The sequence below is a fragment of the Hypanus sabinus genome, chromosome 1 (assembly GCF_030144855.1).
Source record: "Hypanus sabinus isolate sHypSab1 chromosome 1, sHypSab1.hap1, whole genome shotgun sequence".
Lineage (NCBI taxonomy): Eukaryota > Metazoa > Chordata > Chondrichthyes > Myliobatiformes > Dasyatidae > Hypanus > Hypanus sabinus.
Genome location: NC_082706.1, coordinates 145,083,199 through 145,102,016, shown reverse-complemented (window position 1 = coordinate 145,102,016; position 18,818 = coordinate 145,083,199). Strand labels below are relative to the sequence as shown.

Here is an 18,818-nt window from a genome sequence, read left to right as displayed (position 1 = left end):
TGGCTTGTGTCCTTGAGTGACGAGTCATCACTCAGCCAGCTGCCAGTGTGCCTTGAGAAGTGGTAGTAATGTTTGTCCCAAGCACACTCCAACTCATCACATTAGTGAGGTATGTCAATGATGGTGCTGTGAAGGAAGATTTCCTGTTTTGTAAAGATCTGAAAACAAACACAACTGCAAAGGATCTGATGCAGCTGGTGAAAGACTACTTTGCCAAACATGATTTAGATATCAAAGTCACTGGTTCTGTGTGCACTGACGGGGCACCTGCAATGTTTGGAAATAAATCTGGCTTTTCTGCATTGATGAAAAAGGAGATTCCAGACTTGCAAGTTACCCACTGTTTTCTTCATCGGCATGCTTTGGCATCAAAAACATTACCACCAAATTTGAAGAAAGTCCTTGATACTTGTGTGAAGATCATCAACTGGATCGGGGGCGTGCTTTGAACCATTGCATCTTCAAATCATTTTGAGAGGATCGGGGAAGTGAGCATTCAGTATTGCTTTTCCACACAGAAGTCCATTGGTTGTCACGAGGACAAGCTTTAACCCGCTTCTTTGAGTTGCGGGAAGAAATGAAAGTTTTTCTGGAGGAGCGTGAATATGATCTGGTTGGGGCAACGGAATCACAGGAATTCGCCCAAATGCTGGCTTACTTAGCTGATATTTTCACTCGTATGAATGACCTGAGTGTTTCTCTTCAAGGAAAAGGGATAAACATATTGAAGGCTTGTGAAAAGTTGAATGCCTTCAAAGAAAGGTTATTTGGCGTCGAAGGATGGAAAGAGGCAGTCTCTCAGATTTTCCTTCACTAGAAGAGATGGTTGATAATGCTGGATCCATAACTCCTACTGTGCGTAAAGAAATTGTGGCTCATTTGGAAATGCTGTCAGAATCCTTTGATGGATATTTTGCTGCTGGAGACCTGAAGATTTTAGAAGAATAGATCATGAATCCATATTCCTACAATTTGGAGAAAATGTCAGATGATGAAGAGCTGAAGGAAGATCTTATTGACTTGCGGACAAATCGAGCTCTTGAAATGCAATTTGAAAGCAACACTTTGGAGGAGTTTTGGTGTGCAGCACTGGATATGTTCCCAAGACTTGGTGGAAAAGCACTCTGTGTCCTCACTCCATTTGCAACAACATACTTGTGCGAATCCGGATTCAGTTCTCTTTTGTCAATCAAGACAAAATCTAGGAATCGCCTGAATCCACAGACAGACCTGCAGATCGCAGTCAGCAAGAAAGTTCCACGTTTTGACCAAATCATGAATGAGAAGCAGGAGCAAAGTAGTCATTGAATTTTATGTTCACAATTGGGATTGATTTCACTGTTTACAATTTTTTTTCTGAATAAATTAGAATCTAATTGCTCAATTTATATTTGCATTTCATGCACTGAGTTAAAAGCTTATTTTTTTGAAGTTCAACTTGTTCACCCGTAGTATTGTATGTGGTTCAAAAATTAGAAATTAGACTTCTTCATCTTCAAATGTGATATTACTTTTGTAGGGGGTGCAAACATTAATCAAACATTTCCTAGGGGTGTGGGGCATAGAAAAGTTTGGGAACCACTGCCCTAAAGTAACAGATGAATTAATTTCAAATAAAAGAGAAGAAGTTGTAAAAACCCAGCATGGCGGAGGTAGGCTGGAGGGCCTGCTTCCATGCCATACAATTCTCTGATACAATGGATATAGTGTTATGAAACTTATGAGACTATTGCAAGGTCCTGATGGCCTGCAGCTTGTGTTCTAAAGGAAGTGGCTGCAGACAGTGGATCCTATCGTTGAAAATTTTCAGAACTCACTAAATTCTGGCAGGGCACAAGACTGGAGAGCAGCCACGTGATTCCCTGGATCAAAAAGGGTGGATGACAGAAGATGGTGAGCTAAAGACCAAGTCATTTAGTTGAAGAGGAATAAACAGCAGCTTCCCTTCAGCAGCTTGAACGAGTTCATGGTTTCCTGTTCAAGAGAATTGTTGCTGTATAGAGATTCCAACGACCTCAGTCTCGCCAGCAGGCATTAAAACAGGCAGGAAATTGAGGGCCAAGGATGCAGCAGAGATGGTTGAGTCATGTCCGAGGCACAGGGATCCAGTAGGGACGGTGGCGTCTGGTCAAGCAGGGCTGGGCAGCTTTCATACAACCCACCTCAACAGGGCCCAGAGCAGAGACAGATGTAACTTTGCCCAGAAAGAGATACAAGGAGATGACAGGAAAGTACATATATCACCAGGATGGTAGGAATGGGGCAGAAGGGAGCTTGGACAAGGTGGGAGGGTGCACTGAAGTGGAAAATCTCCTGGCTCAACATCTGGCAGGCAGAACCCCAGCGCATCAAATTCATGATCCAGATCATGTACAATATCCTGCCTACTCCAGCAAACCTTCTCGCCTGGGGCAAAAGTGAGGCACCATTATGTCGTCTCTGCTGTGGCAGAGGGACCCTGGAACATACCCTCAGCAGCTGTGTGAAGGTCCTGGGAAAAGACTGCTTTCACTGGTGCCACAACAAGGTGCTGAAGGTGGTAACAGAAAGCATCTCCTCAGACATTAACAATAGTAGGCACCTCTGCCAACCCATAAAGCCCATAGCCTCTCTCAAAACTAGAGACCGACCAGAGCCTCAGCGCAGACCACCATGGATCTGACTGGCAACTGGAAGTTAATCTTGGTAAGCAATTAAAACTTCCTGACCATCGCATCATCATCATGAAATGTGTGAGAAGGAAACAAGAATAGTGTATGGTGTGGGGAGGGGGAGAGGAAATTACCAGAAGTTTGAAAAACCGATGTTCATGCCACAGGTTAGAGGCAATCCAGATGGAAAATAAGGAGTTGTTCCTCCAACCCGAGTGTGACCTCATCTAGGCAACAGAGGACATGGTTTTTAAGGAAGGGAGTTCCAACTATTCACAAACCTCAGAGTTCGTTTCATTTGCTTTAAACAATAACCCACTATTCTTAAACAATAATTTCAAGTTCTATATTGTCCACAAGGGGAAACATCCCCTCCATATCCAATCTACAAGACCTGCACAAAACCACATAGTTACATCATATAGTTACAACAGTGCAAACAATAGCATAATTGATAAAAAAAAAACAGACCATGGGCACAGTAAAAATAGTCCAAAGATGTTAAAAGACTATAAGTTCGAAAGAAACCACCACACAGTTTCCACAAGTCCTCAGGGTCCCGACAGACTCGTCATCCCACCGCAGGCAGCAGAAGGGAATATCCACCTATGGACTTCCACGGCGCCGCCGGACTCAGCCTCACAGACGCAGCACACAATGAAAGTTCCGTCGAACCCAGCCTCGTAGACACAGCACACAGTGAAAGCATCCCGACCGCAGCAGACTCCGAGTCCGTCAAACCTCTGACCATCCCCTCCAGCACAGCTTCTCTAAGCACCATCCTCTGCCGAGCATACTAAGATGCCCCCGCCAATGGTACTGTCAACGCGACCCTGAGGACTGGGGGCCTGTTCTTCTCAGCAGAGACCCGGACCTCACAGCAGCAGCAGCAACGAAGAGGACCTTCCAGGTATTCCTCCGTGCTCCCACGTCCGTTTTTCATCAGATTAGGATTGCGCACGGCACCCCACTTAACAAATAACAGATATTAGCACCGGAGTGGCTGCTGCAAGCTGTGCCAGGCCACCATCTTGAAGCTATGCCCCTTTCAAGATGAAGGTCACCAAGCATACCTCCAAAGTTGTGGCAAAATTGCTTAAGGACAACAAAGTCAAGGTATTGGAGTGGCCATCACAAAGCTTTGACCTCAATCTGATAGAAAACTTGTGGGCGGAACTGAAAAAGCATGTGCAAGCAAGGAGGCCTACAAACCTGACTCAGTTATACCAGTTCTGTCTGGACGAATGAAACAAAATTCCAGCTGTGAGAAGCTTGCGGAAGGCTACCCAAAATATTTGACCAAAGTTAAACAATTTAAAGGCAATGCTACCAAATACTAACAAAGTGTATGTAAACTTCTGACCCACTGGGAAAGTGATGAAAGAAATAAAAACTGAAATAAATCATTCTCTCTACTATTATTCTGACATTTCACATTCTTAAAATAAAGTAGTGATCCTAACTGACCTAAGACACAGAATGTTTTTTTAGGATTAAATGTCAGGAATTGTGAAAAACTAAGTTTAAATGTATTTGGCTAAAGTGTATGTAAACTTCTGACTTCAACTGTAAGTGGATAGGGTTGTAAAGATGGTATATACCAGGGGTCAGCAACCTTTACCACTGAAAGAGCCACTTGGACCCGTTTCCCACAGAAAAGAAAACACTGGGAGCCGCAAAACCCGTTTGACATTTAAAATGAAATAACACTGCATACAACGTTTTTTTTGCCTTTATGCTATGTATAAACAAACTATAATGTGTTGCATTTATGAAATTGATGAACTCCTGCAGAGAAAACGAAATTACATTTCTGCATGCAACAAAAACATTTTGAACTCCGAAAAAAAGACGTTGGGTTGAAAGTTACTTTTAAGTAAAATATTCAATGTCTATTTGAGTCCTTCTTGTATTTATGAAAAACGCCGAACTTAAATTTTCCGCCAGCAGCAAACCAAAAATAACGTCAGCCAGCTGTCATCCTGAAAAATGAAAGGACTATTTCACTGAACAATGAAAAAATATGAATATAAGTAAAATAATAGGCAATTAAAATATTTATCATACTTGGTTAATGGGATTTCTGCTCCTGGACCTCAGCGCACAGCGTCTGCACATCAGGGCTGTATGATGTCACCTTCATCTTTACACAGGATCGCAAGCTGTCATCTGTGAGGTTTTCAATATCACTCCATTTGTGTTTCTGAGCAAGAACGGCCTTCTGACGGGCAACATCTTCAAGGTCTGCTGTCAAGCGTCTAAACTTGGACACCCATATGTCTTTGTCGGCTATGTCGGCCAGTTCCATCTCAAGATCAGGTTGACTCACACCTGCCAATGCAGTCGTATTCAGTAGGGAAGGATCGATGCTTAAGGGAGTGACCGGGAAGGATAATGTGTTTTTTTCCTCTCTGAACTCACAGAAGCGTTTCCCAAACGATGTTTGCATTGCGATGATTGCAGAATGTAAATACTCCGAAATTATCATGTCGTGACCTTGTTTGAACTCTCTCAAATTGGGGAAGTGAGACAAAGTGCCTTTCTGTAAATCTCTGGCAAGCACTGTCAACTTGCGCTCGAATGCCAAAACATCCTCCAACATGTGCAGGGCTGTACGTCCTTTCCCCTGAAGAGCTGTGTTCAGCGTGTTCAGGTGCGCTGTCATGTCTACCATGAAGTGTAGCTTTTCCAGCCACTCTGGCTGTTCCAGCTCAGGAAAGGTGAGCCCTTTGCTGCCCAGGAAAGTTTTCACTTCTTCCAGACACGCGACAAAGCGTTTCAGCACCTTCCGTCTGGACAGCCAGCGATAAAAACACGTTGTAGCGGTGTCAGTAAACTGCAAAGATAGCTTTATTCGAACTAAACAGCCTTGCTTTTCAGCTTCCCTCAACCCAGCCCCCATGGACGCAGATGCTGCAAAAGACACGTACTCACAAACCCCCGTAGGCTATCTCCCTTAGCCGGAATGCTGGCTAATTGTGAGCCGTTTTATGATGTGGCAGGAAATGTGTCGCTACACTTAGGTTGTACAAGATCACCATAATTACATTTCAAAAGCTAACAAACTAACATAAAATACATTTTAATTAAATACTGACCAATTATTTCCCAAAGCCACAGGGAGCCGCAGCACAGAGGTGAAAGAGCCACAAATGGCTCGGGAGCCGCAGGTTGCCGACCCCCGGTATATACCATCCTTGCTTTCATCAGACAGGCAAATGAGAATACAAATTTGCAAGCCTTGTTGTGGCTGCATAAAATTTTGATTAGGTCATATTTGGAGTACTGTGTACAGTTTTGGTCACCACAGTATTAAGGAGGATGAGAAGGCTTTGGTGAAGGAGCAAGAGTTTTTTTTCCACTAGTATGTTGCATGATTAGCTAAAAGGAGAAGTTAGATAAACTTAGATTGTTTTTTTCTGGAGGCCAAGAGTCAATCCAATATAAGTACACATATGTAACCATTTGCAACCCTGAGACTCATATTCTTGCAGGCATACTCAATAAATCCATTAACCATAGTAGAATCAATGAAAGACTGCACACCAACAAAGTGGACAAGTGTGCAAACAACAACACACTGTGCAAATACAAAAAAAAATAAAGCAATAAATAGTGAGAACGTGAAATGAAGAGTCTTTGAAAGTGAGTCCGTAGGTTGTGGAAACAGTTCAGCGAGGGGGCAAGTGAAGTTGAGTGAAGTTATCCCTCTGGTTCAAGAGCCTGATGGTTGAAGGGTAATAATTGTTCCTGAACCTGGTGGTGCAAGTTCTGAGACTATTTCATCCTGATGGCAGCAGCGAGAAGATGTGACCTGGGTGGTGGGGGACCCTGGTTTTCCTGCGACAACACTCCATGCAGATATGGTCAGCGGTGGAGGGGACTTTACCCATGATGAACTGGGCCGTATCTAACAATTTTCATAGGACTTTCTGTTCAAGGCATTGATGCTTCAATACCAGGCCAAATGTTCGCAAACCTCTAAGGAAGTAGAGATGCTGACTGCCATACTTACTTTGTAATTACACTTATGTGCTGGGCCCAGAACAGGTCCTCTGAAATTATAACACAGGGGAATTTAAAGTCGCTGACCCTCTCCACCTCTGATGCCCTGATGACGACTGACTCATGGATCTCTGGTTTCCTCCTCCTGAAATTAGTTTTCAGCTCCTTGGTCTTGCTGACATTGAGTAAGAGGTTGTTGTTATGACACCACTCAGCCAGATTTTCAATCTCCCTCCAATATGCTGATTCGTCAACACTCTTGATTCAGCCTATGACAGTGGTGTTGTCGCAAACTTAAATACAGCATTAGAGATGTACTTAGTCACACAGGCATAAGTGTAAAGCAAGTAAAGCAAAAGGCTAAGCTTACAGCCTAAGGGGGAGAAGTGAATGTCATCTTGTGACAAGATCCCACTCAGGAGGTTAATCAATCCTTTAACATCTGCCGGATGTTCTGTGAGGCTGTGATGGCCAGTGCTATCATGTTTGCTATTGTGTGCTGGGGCAGCAGGCTGAGGGTCGCAGACACCAACAGAATCAACAAACTCATTCGTAAGGCCAGTGATGTTCTGGGGGTGGAAATGGACTCTGACGGTGGTGTCTGAATCATAGGAAGTCATTCCTACCTGTGGCAATCAAACTTTATAACTCCTCCATTGGAGTGTCAGACACCCTGAGCCAATAGGCTGGTCCTGGACTTATTTCCACAGCATGATTAACTTATTATTATTTAATTATTTATGGTTTTATATTGCTATATTTCTTCACTATTCTTGTTTGGTGCGGCTGTAACGAAAACCAATTTCCCTCGGGATCAATAAAGTATGTCTGTCTGAATAAAGCACATGCAACTGGGCGTAATGTGCTGACGTAGAATGAGAATTGATTACTGGACTGGAAACAAAGATTGGGGTAAAAAAACAGATTCTTGTCAGATTAGTAGGTGTGATTAAAGATACTGCAAGAATTAGAGCTTGGGTCCCATCTATTCACATGCGATATCAATGATTTGGCTAAGAGGGCCAAATATCATATTTCTAAGTTTCCTGATGATACTAAGCAAAGCATGAATGCGAATAATCAGGATGTAAAGATTCAAGGGGACATGGATAACCTGAGTAATAAGGCCAGATCATGGCAGATGGAATACAATGTGGAAAAATGCAGAGTCAGTGATATTGCTAACAAGAAAAAAACCACAATGATGTGAACAATTTTACTTACTGTGAATGCTGCCTATTCTATAGTCAGCAAGACCCTGCGCACAACTCCAACACAATTACCATCATCTCCAAGTCCCAAAGCTCACCTACATAAATGTTCCTTCTCTTTTTGTTTGCTTATTTTGCATGTGGGTGGGTCTGGCATGGCCAGCATTTATTGCTCATCCCTATGCCCTGAGAAGGTGGGAACAAGCTTTCACTGTTTTTCTGGTGAAAATGGGGGAGGGATCATTTCTAGAATTTAGACCCAGCAAATGGTTAAGGCAGGATGGTGTGCAAGTTGGAAGAGGGTCAACAGGAGCCATTAAAGATGGTTGTTAAGAACTAAATATGTAGGTGTGGGAAAGTACTCAGGCTGGGACAGGACAACAGGTTTCCATCCCAGAAGGCACTGATGAATCCTCAATTATTTACACCAATCGGATAGATTAAACTCAAACTGATACCAGACTGAAGCATACTGTTTTGATAATAGTCCTGAGACATAATCACTGGCATTCCTGAACAAATGCATTCATTGGTGGGGGAGGGGGAATGGATATATAGATATGGGTAAGCACACTGAATAGGAAAGAGGAAATAAAAAAACAAGAACTAAAATTGCATAATGATAGAGGATAAAGCTGTTTGAAGCATCTTCCTGTCCACTGAACAGAAAGGGCAAGAGGGTGAAATAGCATTTGGGCTTGGGATAGGAACCAGAAATGGAAGGCAGAGGCAAAGAATGAAGGAAAGAAAACAGAGGTAGTAGGTAGAGGCCCTTCTTACCTTAGATAAAATACAGCTGAGATTCACTGCATTGATTCCTGGACCACAGGATGTCCTTTCTCTCCCACCTTCTACCTCCACAAATCTGTGTGCCTCCAATCCTTACTGACTAAGTAAGTCCCCAAAATACATACAGAAGATGGAATGTCATGCTGCAGTTGTACAAAATGCTGGTGAGACTGCACTTCAAAAGGAAATGCCTCAAGAAGGTAGCATCCATCACTAAGCACATATCACCATCTGGGACATGCTCTCTTCTTGTTACTACCATCGAAGAGGAGATACAGGAACCTGAAGACTCTCACTCAAATTTTAACAACTTCTTGCCCTCCACCATCAGATTTCTAACAGTCCAAGAACCCTTGTTATTCATTTTTTGCACTATTTATTTTGTAACTTTTAGTAATTTTTACGTCTTGCACTGCACTATTGCTACAAACCAATAAATTTCACACCAATCCTGATGTAAGATCTCGGCCCAAAGCATCAACTGTTTGTTCCCCTCCATAGATATTGCCTAACATGCTGAATTCCTTTAGCATTTTGTGCACATTGTTTAAGATTTCCAGAATCTTCAGAATCTCGTGTTTCATGACAAATGTCAGTGATGGTAAACGTGATTCTGCTCAGTTTTGGTCACCATGCCATAAGAAAAATGCCACTGAAGCTGAAAAGAATGCAGAAAAGATTTATCAGGATGTTGCTAGGATTCAAGGGACTAGGTTGCAGGGAGAAGTTAGGCAGGTTTATACTTTATTTCTTGAAGCATAGGAGACTGGGAGATGATCCTAGAGAGGTATACAAGATCATGAGGAGTATAAATGGAGTGAATGCACAATCTATTTCTCAGGGTTAGGGAATCAAGAACTAGAGGACATAGCTTTAAGATGAGAGGGGAACGATGATTTAATAGGAATATAAGGTGCAACATTTTCACCCTTTTTCAACATGCCATGATTCTTTTATAGATTTATGATTTTGGTGTCACAACAACTTTGCACTCAATGTCAGCAAGACCAAAGACTTAATTGCAGACCTCAGGAAGGGGAAGTCAGGAGAACAACACCAGCCCTCATGGAGGGGTCAGTGGTGGAAAGGGTGAGCAGCTTCAAATTCCTGGGCATCAACATTTTGAAGAATCTATCTTGGACCCAACAATTTGATGCAATCATGAAGGTACACCAGCAGCTCTACTTCATTGAGCTGAAAGAGATTTGATATGTCACCAAAGATTTCTTGCAAACGTCTACAGACGTATGGAGGAGAGTATTCTGACTTGTTACATCATGGCTGGAATGTAGGTTTCAATGCACAGGATCAAAAGAGGCTTCAGAGGGCTTCAGACACAGCTAGCTCCATCATGGGTACAACCCTCCTCACCAAAGACATCTTCAAGAAAGTGTCTCAAGAATGCAGAAGCCTTTATTAAGGATCCTCACCATTCAGTACATGCCTACATCTAATTACTATCATCAGGGAGGAGGTAAAACAGCCTCAAGACCCACACTCACTATCTCACTCTTTCGCTCCCTTTTGGCATTATTTATTTTTTATATGTTCTTATTGTAACTCAGTAATTATTTAATGTATTACATTGTTGCTGCTAAACAAATTTCAGAACATAAGTCAGTAATAACAACACACACAAAATTCTGGATTTTGCTTTGATTTCCAGCATCTGCAAATTTTCGCTTGTCAGTAATAATAAACCTGACTGATTCTGGTGTCCCTGTTATTACAAAACAATCATACCTGTCACCTACTCTATTTTACCATTCTTATTCTTTGTCCAAACTGCATAATCTTACACTACCACAGATTAAATTCTGGTATCTATCATAAACAGCCCTTGCCCCATTGCAATCTGTTACCATTTTCCTTCGCGATAACCACACTGTCAACACACACGTACTGTATATAACTTTATTAATGTCGAGTTATATAGCAATTCAGCACAAGATACAGGCCCTTTGGTCCAACCAGTCCATGCCAACCCGTGCCCACCCAGTTAGTCCAATCTCCTGAGTTCAGCCCATATTCCTCTACGTCTCACCCATCCATGTATTTATGAAAATGTTTCTTAAATGACACTATTGTACCTGCTTCAACCACTTCCCCCTGGCAACTCACTACATACAGTATACTCACCACTGTGAGGAAAAAGTTATCTTTCAGGATGCTTTTAAATTTTTCACCTCAGCCTAAACTTAAACCCCCTAGTTTTGGACCACCCTAACTCGAAGAAACTGTTATTAACTATGTCTTCCATAATTTTAAACATGTCTATAAGGTTATTCCTCATTCTCCCAAGTTCAAAGGAATAAAGACCTAGCCTAGACAACACCTCTCACTCAGGTTTTCTAGTCCTGGCAATATCCTCCAAGTCATTTCTGCACTCTCTTCAGTTTAACCACATCTGTCTTATAACAAGTGACCAAACTATACACAGTACTCCAAATGCAGCTTCACCAACTACTTGTACAACTGCAACATTTATTTATTTAGATATATCAGGGTACAGACAGCACTGGAAATTGAACCTAGGTTATTGGTACTGCAGTGGTGTTATGCTAACTGCTAAGCCACCGTGCCACCCTCAAACAATGCCCCAACTCCTTTACTCAGTGTCCTGCTGGATGAAGGCCAGTGTACTAAAAATCTTTTTCACCACTTTGTCTACCTGTGATGCTACTTTCAACAAACTATGCACTTGCAACCCTAGGTCCCTCTTTTCCATTACACTCCCTGATGCCCTACCATTCAATGCTGTTTTGACTTTTCAAAAGGCACCACCTCACACTTAACTGTACTGAAACCCATTTGACACTCCTCAGCCCACTACCTTAACTGATCAACATCGCTGTAATCTACAACTTTCTTTACCATCAAAACACTTAATTTTGCGTCTGCCACTAATTTACTAATCAAGCTGTGCTATTCACATCCAAATTATTTATATAAATAACAAATAACAAAGGTCCCAACAGGCCCCTGCAGCACTAACCTTCATTCTGAGAAACAACCTTCAACCACCACCCTCTGCTTCCTACCTCTTGGCTAATTTTGAATCCACCAAACTATCTCTTCCTGAATTCTGTGGGACTTAACTTTCTAGATAGTATCTTAAACAAAAGCAGTGTCTTCAGGACTGACAGTTGAGGAAGATTGTCTCTGAAAATCAACTATCCACCACTATTCTCCATGTTTAGCCTTGAACCCAATATACTCTTTATGCTGTTCTTGGCTTTCAACTAACATTTTGTGCAGGAGGTCATGAAGAGCAGTATGATCAACAAGAATTGCATTCCCTTCTCTAATCTCTGGCACTCAGAAAAATTTAATCCTGTTAGCCAAGAAAGATTTACTTTTAAGAAATGTACGCTGTTTCATCTTTATCACTTTCGCCAAGTGGCTATTTGTTTCTTTCCTAATTGTTTCTGTAGGTTTTGCACAATAGGGCTTCAATTGATTGGTTCTATAGTTTGCCCAGCAAGAATGAATAAGGATGATTCACTAACTTCTGGCACCTCCTCACTTAACAGTACCTCGGGGCCGTGTCCTGAGCCCTCTGCTCTGTTCTCCCTACACCTACTCTGTGACTAAGCACAGCTCCAATGCCATCTGCAAATTTGCCAGTGTTGGCAGTATCACTGATGGTGAAAAGGTGGCATACAGGAGTGAGATAGGTCAGTTCCTTCAGTAGTGTCTTAAAAACAACCTTGCACTTTAACATCGGCAAAAACAAGTGAATGATTGTGGGCTTTAGGAAGGAGGAGTCAGGTGAACAGGCACCAACCAGTACTCATTGAAGGAAACTATAAACAGCTGGATACCTTTATCTTGAGCCCAGCAGGTAGATGAAACTATGAAGATGTGCCAGCGTTTCTGCTTTCTTAGAAGTTTAAGACACAACAAACCTCCACAGAGGTACAGTGGAAAGTATTCTGATTGGTTACATGTATGATATGGAATAGAATCTGATTTAGAATCTGCAATGCACAGGAAAGCAAGAGGCTACATACAGTGGTGGATTCAGCCAGTTCCATTAGGAGTCCAGTTCTCTCCACCATCAAGGGCATCTAAAAGAAGCAAAGTCTACAAGAAGGAAGATAACACCCATCATCAGGAAGCCCCACCACAATGCCCATGATTTCATCTCCATGCTGCTAACAGGCAGGAGTTACAGGAGCCTGAAGACCCACACTTCAAGGTTCAACAACAATTTCCTGTGCACTGCCAATGTGAAAAACCCTAATTTGAACATAGCCTACATTTCCCTCAACTTGCACTAATGTCGATATGTTTACATCTGTTTGTTTTGATGAGTAAATTACATATAATTTATGTTCATTTTAGTTTGTAATTCATCATATGTGTAATGTGGTATGCTGCTGCAAAAAAGCTAAATTTCATGGCAGTTATACCATGGTTATGCGTGCCCATAATGATGAACAGAACTCCTTGTATCTGGGGACAATCGGGAGACTGAGGCATCTCTGTCTAACCCTTCTTTGAGTCATCCAGGATGTATTCCACCACCTGACCTGCCAGCCTTTCTAGTATCTCATCAGCATCAATTTTCAATAAACCATTATTCCTATCATCTTCAAATTGGATTTTACCAGCATTCTATTCCTTTGAGAAGACTAATGCTCATTTAGAATTACTTTATCTGAATGAACCGCAAATGACAGGCTTCTTTTACCCCCCTTGGTTGAATCTAAATAATCTCTTGAGACTATTTTCAAAAGTGGGAGTTATCCATGGAATCTTTGCCAATATTTCTTTTTGAATCAACATGACCAAAACAAATTGTCTGGTCATTATTACATTCTAATGGAAGAAGCTTGTTATTATCAATTGGCTGTTACAACTCCCATGGCGATACTTATGGCAATAAAATATTTCAGGATATCCTGAAAGAAGCAAGAGAAGGGGGAACAGAAATGAATGCCTTTTTTACACTGAGAATAAAACTCTTGAGGAAAAGTCCCATCCTGGATTAGAGGGCATGGACAAATTTGGGTCATTTTCTCTGAAGCAGAGGTTGAAGGGAGATATGATGGAAGTTTATAAAACTATAAATGTTAGCTTAATTTGTTACATGCATATCAAAATAGATAAATGAGTTATTTGCATCAATGATTGACAGTCTGAGGATATACTGGGGACAGCACACAAGGGTCACCATGCTTCCAGTGCCAACAGATATTGCCCACAACTTACTAACCTTAACCCATATGTCTTTGGAATGTGGGAAGAAACTAGAACACCTGGAGAAAAGCAACAGTCATGAGGAGAAAGTACAAACTCCTTACAGAGAGAGATGGTTGAATCCTAATCTTCTGATTGCTGGTGCTGTTAAACATTTCGATAAGTACTATGTACCCTGCTATGAAAGACATAGATAGGGTACAGAGTGGGAATCTTTTTTCCCCTCATCTTAGAAATGTCAAATACAAGAGTGCATACATATAAGGTAGGAGGGGAAGTTTAAGGGAGACATACAGGCCAAGTTTTTTTTTAAAAACAATGTGATAGGGTGCATAGAATAGGCTGCCAGAAGTAGTGGTGGAATCAGATAATGATAGAAGTGCTTAAGAGGTAGTTAGATAGACAAATAAATATGCAGGGAATGGAGGGATATGGATTATGTGCAGGCAGAAGACATTTAGTTTAATTTGGCATTGTGTTCAGGACAGACATTGTGGGCTGAAGGGTCTGTTCCTAGGCTGTACTGTTTTATGTTCTAAAAACTCAGAGAAATAACAGGGGCAGCTTGATGGAATTAAGAGCTTTACTCATTTTCAGGATAAGATCCCTTAAAGTGGGCTGCTGGCAAGAACCTGGTTCAACTGATTATTCCGTTAAGCCACTGGAGGGCAGCTCAGTCATCCAGAACAATGCAGTTCTGGGCATACAGATGAGACAGAGAAAGGAGTGTACAATTGCTCTGTGATAATGTGGCACCTTTATCAATACTGATTTTGGAATCAGATGCTGTCCATTTTGCCCAGTCTATTTTCCCTCTTCTACCTTCTTGGAGAAGATGCAAGAGCAAGATACCACATTTTAAGTTGCATTCAAATTCTCTACGGAAAACTTCCTGGTGGGATTTGAACCAACAATATCAGCCTACTATACCACTTAGCTACTGAGTCCATTCCGATGCATGTTCCAGGTTATTCATAGCATATTGATAATTAGGTTAGAATTGGTCATAGCATTTCATTCATCCTGATCCTACACACTGGTGCTCCCCAGGGTTGTGTGCCCAGTCCCCTGCTCTACTCCCTATAAACACATGCCCAAATACAGCACCAATTTGATCTTCAAGTTTCCCATCGACAGAATTGTTATAAGCCAAATCAGTGATGAAACAAAGCAGAGGAACAAGATACTGAAACTTGTGTCATGGGGTTAGAACAGGGGTGGGCAAACTTTTTGACTTGTGGGCCACAAAGGGTTCTAAAATTTGACAGGGGTGCCGCACCAGGAGCAGATGGATGGAGTGTTTTGGTAATACACCTCATAAGAGAAAATAAAATATCATGGGATATGTAGAAAACATGTGCTTTAATTTCAATTGAAAATGAACAAATGCATTACAACAAAATATCTGTCTTTGAAGTCCCATGGTATTTAGCTATTTATTGAAATGACTTTTAAAACACTGAAAATTAAATGAATAAAAGTTTTTTTTAATAGTAACAGTTATTATTTTAAAGCACTGAAAATTCTGTTATCCTTCAAGATATTATCATCGTCACTCTCCTCCTGACTGTCTTTATTTCAAAAACGGTAGGAGATGCAGGTCTACTTGCCCTGCTCCTTCTTATTCAATTGTCCCCTGTGCCAAAACTCAACAACGACCAGCACAAAGACAGAACAGTGACAGCGCGCCAGTATGCAGAGCGCGTTATTTGATCTGGAGCGCATTTTTTATTTTGAGAACGTACGTGCACCTGCGCACTACTCATGTCCATCACTTAACAGAAATGACATGTAACATGTAAGGCTTATTGAAAAAAATATTTTCAAATGCATTTTTTACATAACACAACGAAGAAAATTATTTTTAATTTCAGTGGGAACAGTGTTGTTGGTCTCCCTTTTTAGCCAGCGCATCAAAGTCTGGATTTAGTTTTGTTGTGGCGATTCTCAGGATGGATCTGAGGTGTTGGTCAGTTAACTTGGATCTGTGGCTGGCTTTGTTGATGTTCATGACGCTGAACGCCTGTTCTCACAAATAGGTCGAGCCGAACAAAGAGTAAAGCACAAATGTGGAGTAATACGCTGCACCTCAACAAAGGTCAATGTATATAGAGTGCGTCATCTATTGGGAAAACGCCAGAATTGCGGGGAAAAAACGTTAACAAGGTTTATTAATATAATTTCATCAAGTTCTGCGGGCCGGATTAAAATGCTTAATGGGCCGCATATGGCCCCCGGGCCGTAGTTTGCCCATGCCTGGGTTAGAAGAACAATCTGGTCCCTCATGCCAGTAAAACAAAAGAGCTGGTTGTTGACCCAAGTGTGAACAACCCCATCCTCATCAATAGAGTTGCTGGAGAAATTATCAACAGTTCAATCTCCTTGGCATCCATATCACCAGCTTTCTAACATTATATCTTTGGTTTTACCTGATCCCTTCACACCAATGCAGCGATCAAGAAAGCACATTAGCATGTATAATTTCTTAGGCATCTGAGAAGATTCAGCATGCCCACAATGACTCTCTCAAACTTCTGCAGATATGTTATAGAAAGCATCCTGACGGTTGCATAGTATGGCAATTGCTCTGCTCTGAACTGATGGAAGTGTGGTAATTACTGACCAGTCCATCGAAGGCTCTTCACTTCATCCCATCCAGTGTGGTCCATCTGCACAGTGCACTGCGTCAGACATGTTAGTGGATACCTCCAACCTGCCCAATCCCTTTTCTCTCATCTGTCTTCTGGAAGAAAGTCCAAGAGTCTGAAAGCCTGGATGACCAGACTCAAGCAGACCACTGCTATCAGACTTCTGAACCAATCAGCTCTCTCACATTCCCTTCCCGGTGTGCTGCCACATTCTCATTCTCTTAACTCTCCCTCCAATCTGATACATTTATGTGAGCGTGAACTTAGAGTGCCCTCCTGCCTTTGCTGAATTCTGTTGTTGTTATGCAAGCTGTTGCTATATTTATTGTTACTATGTGTATTGTTTACCCTGTGAACTTCATTTGTTCAAGGAATTTCATTGAATCCTGGTATACACAACAATAAGCTAATTTGAATCACTCAGCATATTCAAAAGAAAAACAGTTTTTTTCCTGAAGTGGAGTTACTGCTGAGTGGCGCACACAGGGAAGGCAAGGGGACGCGGGGATCAGCCGTGATTTTACAGCAGGCTCGGGTCATACAGTCAAGTCCTGTTCCTAGATAGTGCACCAATTGACATCAACAATAATCTTGGCTGAAGCAGAAAGTGTGTTTACAAAATACCATTTCAGTTTGAGCAGAGTTTGCATAAAGTTTGTTCTATATTAAAGGCTGACCTGAATGCACTTCATGCTGGTAGAACTAATCACATGACAAAAAAAACACAATCAGACAGCAAAACAAAACAGCTCACTCAGAACTTCTACTCTGGAACCAATTTCCTAAGGAGTCTTGACACCAAGGATGGCTTGTTCTCAAAGATGTACGTGTGGGAATTCCTTAAACAGAGGACAATGATGGAATAGAAGCTACCTCAGAGACTTGACAGAGCAAGGTCTTTGCTCCAACAACTGGAGATCAGGTTTGACTGCACAACAAAAGCACCAACATACACACATATGCCTTTGCCCTCGCCATCTTCCCATCACTCCAGCTGCCAGCTCCTCACTCTCCATCAGAGTAAATCTGCCAACTTTTGCTGTTCACTACACCACCACCAGCCAGCTGTCCTAGAACTAGCATTCCATCCCATCTTTCCTGGTTCCATCACCCCACTCTACATCCCCAGCTCCAACAATCCACACCCTCAACATCCTATCTCACACTCCAGAGAACCCCATCCTATTACCTTGGCAGACTATTCCATTGACCCAGCTCTATCACCCCATAACACCTCATCCCATCCAACACTCCCATTACTGCACACTGACATAGAACCAGTTTGAATCTGGTTCTATGACCCTTTCTGAAAGCAGATTTCAAGTCACTGATTCCCTGAAGCAAAAAAGATTATCTCAACTACTTAGATGCCTTGTCTCAGATTTTTGACCCTTTGATTCACTCCACCTTTAGACATTTAACAATCGCAGCCTTCTCAGTCAAGAGATCAGCCCTCGCAATTCCTAATCTATGAACAAAATTGAGTTCCCCTATTCTCTGTGCCATTCAAGTTCATCTTTCCACACGTCCTTATGGTCTTAAAAGCTTAAGATGGCGCTGGTGATGCCCAGCGACTTCTCATCAGCAACAAAAAACAAAACAAAGAAAACTTCTAAATACCTTATTAATAACACTTTATTAATAATGATCAAAGCTAATAATGGAGAATCAAGCAGGGGCAGAGGCATAGGCGAGAAACAGTAAAGGAAAGCAGAGGTAAGTGGTGGCAGGGGCGCACTTAAGGCATGGGAGAGGTGAGGAAAGAGAGAGGAGGGGTTGAAGCAGAGTCATGGCATCCCAAGAGTGAGGAAAGCCCTGATGTCAAACTACATTTATCATCAAAGTATGTATATCTTATACAACCATGAGATTTGTCTTCTTACAGGCAGATACAGAACAAAGAAACCTAATAGAACCCATTAAAACAAAAGATGATCATCAAACACCCAATGTGCAGAGAGAAAAAAAGAAAAATCCTTGCAAACAATAAAAGTAATCAAATAGCACTCAGAACTGAGGTTCATAACATTTGTTCACACTGTGATAGTTGCAGGCCACAGCCACAGTTCAGTGGAGAGATGAATAAATATTGTGGAGTAACGAGTTAACGAGTAGACCTTACGGAGCAACAACTTGAACTGGCCCGTGCCTCGCCTCCAACCCTGACACCCTGTCCTTTTCAATATGGCCCAGCACTTAAATGATCCAGACACTGCTCTTGAGCACAGACCCTGCCGCTTCAATACACTCAAACCAGTGCCCCATCACTTCAATTCAGCATGTATCCAAATTTTCAAATTTGCTTGGTG

At 41.9% G+C, this 18,818-nt stretch overlaps 2 protein-coding genes across 3 annotated transcripts in view; both read right to left on the bottom strand.

Annotated features, from left to right (window-relative positions):
• The window catches only part of LOC132398608 (anion exchange protein 2-like), a 247,827-nt gene that overhangs the window by 157,691 nt on the left and 71,318 nt on the right, over positions 1–18,818 (bottom strand). The window lies entirely within an intron of this gene.
• On the bottom strand, positions 4,249–5,431 carry LOC132380384 (general transcription factor II-I repeat domain-containing protein 2-like). The gene is made up of 2 exons (XM_059949162.1): positions 4,719–5,431; positions 4,249–4,633 (listed from the first exon to the last, which is right to left on the bottom strand). Exon 1 carries the CDS (start codon positions 5,323–5,325, stop codon positions 4,723–4,725), a length of 603 nt encoding a protein of 200 aa, XP_059805145.1. The 5' UTR covers positions 5,326–5,431; the 3' UTR covers positions 4,249–4,633; positions 4,719–4,722.

What these genes read in the sequence shown, in the direction of transcription:
- LOC132380384 (XM_059949162.1), bottom strand. Translation starts at nt 5,325, where the DNA reads ATGGTAGACATGACAGCGCACCTGAACACGCTGAACACAGCTCTTCAG.